General features: G+C 38.3%; 1 protein-coding gene across 1 annotated transcript; it reads left to right on the top strand.

Annotated features, from left to right (window-relative positions):
* The first annotated feature begins 5,510 nt into the window (after nt 1-5,510).
* LOC134668211 (succinate dehydrogenase iron-sulfur subunit-like) lies at nt 5,511-6,636 on the top strand. Its single transcript, XM_063525716.1, has one exon. It carries the CDS (start codon nt 5,576-5,578, stop codon nt 6,503-6,505), a length of 930 nt encoding a protein of 309 aa, XP_063381786.1. The 5' UTR covers nt 5,511-5,575; the 3' UTR covers nt 6,506-6,636.
* Nucleotides 6,637-6,994: the final 358 nt, after the last annotated feature.

Here is a 6,994-nt window from a genome sequence, read left to right as displayed (position 1 = left end):
TATAAAATATATATCTTCTTCTTCTTCCTCGTTCCCTCAATGCTGAGGATCGCGACCACATGCAACATCTCTCCATTGATTGCGGTCATAAGCCAAGTGGACCGCACGGTGCAGGCTGCCGCCACTCGTCTTCTTCATGGCGTCAGACCATCTCTTACGAGCCCCACCCTGAGCGCGTTTGCCATTCATTCACCCCAAGATGATACACTTCTCCATATCATGCATTGGTGATCTCATAATGTGTCCGAAAAATCTATGGGTTCGTTCATGGCATGCTTTGGAAAGCCTTGTGGTAATATTGAGTTCTTCCAAAATAGAGATGTTAGTTCTTCTAGCTGTCCAAGGTATACGCAGCAGTCTTCGCCAACACCACATTTCAAAAGCGTCAATCTTAGCAACATCACAGCTTTTCAGGCTCCAAGTTTCGGCACCGTACATAAATATCGAGAAGACAAGAGCTCGAACCAAACGCACCTTAGTCGTACGTCGAATACCTCTGTTTCTCCAGATCTTGTCTAGGTTAGCCATAGCACTCTTAGCTATACCAGCTCTACGGCGTATTTCGTCAGTGCTGCCATAAAATATATATAGGTACAATCAAACATATTAAATTACACAGCACAAAATAATCCCAAAGAGATCTTATAAATTTAATGTCTTTATTATGACAAAATAAACGATGGCATCTTAAGTGTTACAGAATAATACTTTTACTGGAGTCAGTTACGGATCGCTGACATATATGACCCAAAAAATTTTTATTAAGCTATGAGCTTCATCACATATGATCTCTGAGTAATTCTAAGCATTTCTAGCCTCGGAGGCGATAAGAAGCGTGCGTCTAGTCGAGGAGGGCGGAGTACAAAGATGGCCGCCACCCGTCATCATACAAAAACATCTGTTCTGGTCTTGGTGGCTACTAGGGCAAGTTTGGTATCATTTTCGTATAAACCGAAGACGTGGAATTCATTGCTGATATTTGTTTTTTTCAGTTTCATAGTAATTTTGCAAGAAAAACGTAAAAAGATAAAAATTTGGGATGGAGGTTTTTGCTTTGAGAGCTAATAACTTTTGTATAGTGGCCAAAAGTATCATACAAAAAATACTATAATAAAGCGCAATTCATGCAGCTTCTAAACATATACATGTTTAGTAATATCCTACTGCAAAAAGATGGTGAAAAAATAATTAAATGACCGCAGCGCGGGTAGTTGGACTCTCGCTAGGCGGCGTTTATCTTACAAAATGGTCGAGTACGAGTATCTACGTAGGTAACTATGCTTACTTTGCTAGATTTTATGATGACGAATAAAATGCTTTCTGTATATTTCATGTCCGCAGTTTCCAGTAGGTACACAGACATAATTCTGGTATAGGTTAAAAAAATACACACAGGTATCCCCATGTCTAAAGAGGAGGGCGGCTCGCTTAACAAATAAGATCATGTACAACCGCAATTTCAGGTTGGGTTAGGTTAGGTTCGTTAGTTACCTTTTATCCCTCAGAGCAGAAAATAGAAGCCCCGCGAGGCGGGGCTTCGTTGGTTTGTCACCAAGTCATACTTGCATAACCTATATTAGTATGACAAATATACATAGCTGTTATGATTTCTAAATGTAAGCTCTCCGCATAATAGTTATTTGTTTTACAAGGGGGCAAAGTTGTTGTTTAACCGCTCGTGCTAATATTGATACCCGATCAAGCGAAAGATTTCAAAATTGAACCACGAGCGTAGTGAGTGGTTCGAAAAATGGAATCTTGAGCGTTGTAAGGGTTTCAAAGAACGAGGGTTAAACAAAATTTGCCGCCGTAAAACACAGAATTTTTCACCACACCAACCTGAAGCAAATATTAAATGTAAAATATCAAACAAAATCAAACTAAATCAAATCCAAATGAATGTTATGTGCAAGTTGAAGTTATTTATTAAAAACAACAAGTAAGTACCTATAAAATTACTTAAAGTGAGTTATAGCTTGAAAATTATCGTGAAAATAAATATTTTGCCTCTTCCTAAGTAGTACAATTTCTCTCATAAATAGTGTTTTAATATTATCAGCAAAAATAAGAGCGCTATTTTATTAGAATAATTTCATTTATAATAGTTATTTCTCGGACCCAATTTTGGACCCGGGTATATCCTTAAACTACGTTCAAAAGAGGGGTATGGGCACTGTAAATGTCATCTCGCTTTGTGTGGTAGGGCACAGCACAGCAGATGTCATTCCAGATCTATCCGAGCAGAGCCCAACTGGGGAACTACGTACTTACTTCCACCTTACAGAAAACACCGGTCAAATAACACTAGGCCCCACTAAAATCGTTGCAAGTGCATTAAAATTAAAGTGCATAAAATTATGTCTGTATGATGAATTATGTATGGATAAACGTATTTTATTCGTCATCATAAAATCTAGCAAAGTAAGCATACCTACGTAGATACTCGTACTCGATCATTTTGTAAGATAAACGACGGTCCGCAAGATAAACGAAAGTCCAACTACCCGCGCTGCGGTCATTTAATAATTTTTTCACCATCTTTTTGCAGTAGGATATTACTCAAGGTGTATATGTTTAGAATCTGCATAAATTACGCTTTATTATAGTATTTTTTATATGATATTTTTGGCCACTATACAAAAGTTATTAGCTCTCAAAGCAAATATCTCCATCCTAAATTTTCATCTTTTTACGTTTTTCTTGTAAAATTACTATGAAGCTGAAACAAACAAATATCAGCAATGAATTCTACGTCTCCGGTTTATACGAAAATGATACCAAACTTGCCCTAGTAACCACCAGGACCAGAACAGATTTTTTTGAATGATGACGGGTGGCGGCCATCTTTGTACCCCCCCTCCCCTTATTGCCTCCCAGGCTTGAAATGCTTAGAATTACTCAAAGATCATATGTGATGAAGCTCATAGCTTAATAAAAAATTTTTGGGTCAACTTCATAACTGACTCCGCTATTTATGAAATAAGCGCAATGTTTCAAATTATACCATTTTGATTATGACATGACACATGACAGTACAAAGGTATCTTAGGTATTAATAAAAAGTTATAATAGCTAACAAAAAGTATTATATTATGTCTTTGATGTATACGTACATTTTTTTTTGTTCTGACCATAACTATTTCCGTTCGTAAAACAAGGCGCAAAATTCCAAATTTATATGTGTGAATTTCTACGTGTGATCTTCATCTTCATATTCATAAGCGAACTTGTTAATTATTTGCACTAGATATAAGTTCAAAAATTTAATGTATTAACTGTAACTAGGTATATAAATTTAATGTACTACTACATATTTAATCGCTCTTAACATAATTCGTCAACGTAGAGTCACGGGACAGGCTTAGCCTAGTATGATCCACAAAATTGATATATTATGTAATCGCCTGATTTCAAAAATGAAATTTTACTTTACTTTACTTTTACTTTACATTTCATTAACTTTTCACACTTATATTTTCTGGATAAACGTCTTTTATAGTGACAAGAACAGTTGGTCGGGATTTTAATGTCACAACAAATGCATTGGTGCATCATTGACAACGTCATCATCCTCTTCTTCTTCATTGTACTCTTTACAGAATGGTCGTGACCATTATGTACACTTTTGAGCGTCTCGCTTAACGTCACGTCACGTCGCCATTCCTCCCGTAGAGCTGCGTTTCGTGAGCATCCGCTTACTGTAGCCGACATACTGGCTTTGATTTGGTCGGCCCATCTCATTGGTGATCATCCTCTAGCCCCACTTTTCCTTTCACAACTAGACGTTCTATGGATATTCCGTATCGCCGAGACACGTGTTTGACCATAGAGAGCAACCACTCTTTAATTCCAAGCTCCTCAAGAATTGATACGTTAGTCCGGAACACAGTCCTCATTAGTCAGTTTAAGGTATGACAACGTCAGACCTTGAACTAAAACTAATGCCCTATATCACCGATAATCAGATTGAATATGAATTCAATAGGACTTGAATTTATTTTCTTTGAGTCGTTCTAGCCTGTTCAAAGGTGATCACATAATTTTTTTCAACACTACAATAATAAAATGACATGTGATCGCCGCACACGCGTGGTCAGCTCAGACTAACAATGATCGCGGAAGATCTAAGGGCGTGCGCACACACCTGTCTGCGCAGCTGCGTTTGCGATTTGTTCTTGTACACCAGGCATTGTACATCTTGCGGATTTCGGTGACCCATATTATTGATTCATGCATTATTATGAGAAATAAAATAAAAAATGTTGCGATACTTTAGCCTAAACTCCTAATTAAATTTGTTCGTAAATGGAGGCTTTTAAAACTTAATCCCCAATTTATTAAGCAATCTTCGCTTTTGTTAACAAGTAAATAACCTAACCAAAATACGTTTTCGAACCAATTCCAATACGACATATTGAATTTGCCGCTGTATTCATGCGACCGCCATTAAACTTTCATGAAAACGATCGGTCGAACACACTCGTTGAAGTCTTTTCTATGCTGCACATAGGAAGCATACATTAGGATACCTTTGCAGTTTCATCAGTCACTGACATCCGGTGAGGCACTGCGCGTCAAGCCGTCATACTCGAGGTCTTACTTGCACAAAAAATATAATAATAACCAAGATGCCACCAACGAGCTGCCGTCAAAGCCGGTGTCAGCATTGTGAGTTCTGCCACGCCATAAATATCCCTGAAACCTTCGCCACGTCACCCTAACAAAAACCAACTATTTGACATCTAAATTATTGTAAGAAGCCAGTTTCAGAAGGCGAGTCAACAAATCGCCCCCGAAGCAGATGAACATCCCTGCGAATTTAACAAAAAGAACGGCAAATAATACATCAGATAAAAGAATTTTCAAAACAAACTCAAAATACTAAAGCGTTTGACACGAGCATCCGCTCGGCCACAAAAACGCGGAGCGGGCGTGACGAATCGCACTCCAAAATGAACCATATGTCAATATTGTGAGAGGCGAGTTCGTCATGGCAGCGCATTGCTTTGATCCCGCGATAGATCTCAATAGAGGTGATTAAAGGCGCCTCTGATTTTAGTTGAATGCTTTTTTTTCCTACCTTCATCGGCCGTACAAAATAAACGGCACACTACTGTAAAAGAATATACAATTATTGGGCTTTGAATGGTTACAGCGGGGGTGAAGTGCTCATAAATTGTTATTTTTTTCGTTTGGAAATCTTTTAAAAATCATAAACGACTTTTGTTGCGCCGGATTTATTGTGTGTCAGGGAGGCGTTAGGTGTCGTTTGTGACCGGCCCGACTATTTACTAATTATACGCTTCGCAGACGACGGTTTTTTGTGGCAAAAGTGAAACTTACACCCCGGCTATGTCTACAAAACTAACGTGTGAATGAAATCGGAAAAAGGTGAAAAAAAAAGAATCATTGAGGTTTTAAGCCTTTGTTTTATTGCAGCATGTAAAAAGTTTATTCAGCCTAGTTTTCTTTTGACTTTGATCATTTAAATTTCGTCAGTCAATGTGACATTTCTAATTGAAATATAAGCTGTTTATGGATTTTATTAAAATTATTTTGTTTATTTCGTTATCAAATGGCTGCTAAATTATTACATCGTTGGCGTAGTTCGACTGTGACTGTCTGGTTGCAAACATGTCACTATAGTAAAGGGGCACCTGAGGTAAAAAAAGCTGTTGATCCTGCGAACAGACCTCCGGATCGTCGCATTTTCAAAGTGTACCGTTTTGCCGGGATCACTTCAGGCCAGAAACCTAAGGTACAATCATTCGAATTCGACATCACAAAAATTGGTGGCATGATTCTCGATGCTCTCATTAAAATAAAGGAGATGGATCCGACGGTTACTTTCAGAAGATCATGTCGTGAAGGTATTTGCGGCTCTTGCGGCATCAACCTCCAGGGTGCAAACTGCCTAGCGTGTATAACGGCGATACCAAAAGATAAAGTTATCACTATTATGCCGCTACCACACATGTATGTCCAGAAAGACTTGGTGGTCGATATGACACACTTTTTTCAACAATATAATAGTGTCAGGCCCTATCTTGTGCGTTCAGACCCCCTGGCCATGGGCAGAACGCAGTATGCCCAAAGTATCAAGGATAACAGTAAGTTAGTTGGTTTGTACGAGTGCATTCTATGTGCTTGCTGCTCAACATCGTGCCCCAGCTACTGGTGGAACGGCCGCAGGTTCATTGGACCTGCTTCTTTGTTGCACGTTTACCGGTGGGTGATAGACTCGAGGGACGGAGATACCGATCGGAGGCTGTGGGAGGTCAGAGATGATTTTAAAGCGTTCAGGTGTCACACTATAATGGTCTGCATTTTGGTTTGCCCGAAAGGCTTGCATCCAGCTCGACACATTTCAAGTTTGAAGCGGTTAATATCGAAAGTGGCGAAAAAACCGGCGCCGGAAATGGATCCTAAGGCGTTTTCCAGTGTGGGTATAAAGCCTACGTCTTGTGGTCCATCTGCTGGCGGAGGCGGGTGTAAAAGCAAGTAAATTAATATTGTTTTAGTTTAGCGCCTTCTTACATTCAAATGCTTTGTTGTTATAATAACTGTAATTTATACTATAATATTAAAAGATATATGTATGTAGCAACAGCTCAGAATAAAAATATGTAAGTAGGTATTTCATACCTGTTTTTCGATGTTTATAAGTCTAATTACATAATTATGAATTTATTTAGTTTTTATGTAATAAAGTTACTAACTAGAATTTTAACTGAGTGCCCTAGTCTACTAGCACTCCAGTCAACTATTAATAGTTTATCTGATGATTGCCGCAAATAAATAAAATGGATTAGATGACGAACAATTCTGGTTGTTCACCTCAGCAAACTCTGTACCACTTCGTAAAATTATTTTGTATAGGTAGTTCCTTTTTTTGCATTTGAAAAAAGGTACACAATCTTGACGTGTCTTTTTATTGAAAAATACCTAAGTCACGGCAAATACAATACAATACAAATACTCTTTATTGCAAATA

The sequence above is a fragment of the Cydia fagiglandana genome, chromosome 10, assembly GCF_963556715.1.
Source record: "Cydia fagiglandana chromosome 10, ilCydFagi1.1, whole genome shotgun sequence".
Lineage (NCBI taxonomy): Eukaryota > Metazoa > Arthropoda > Insecta > Lepidoptera > Tortricidae > Cydia > Cydia fagiglandana.
Note: the sequence above shows the minus strand (reverse complement) of the source record. Positions and strands in the feature narration are given on the sequence as shown.

What these genes read in the sequence shown, in the direction of transcription:
- LOC134668211 (XM_063525716.1), top strand. Translation starts at nt 5,576, where the DNA reads ATGGCTGCTAAATTATTACATCGTTGGCGTAGTTCGACTGTGACTGTC.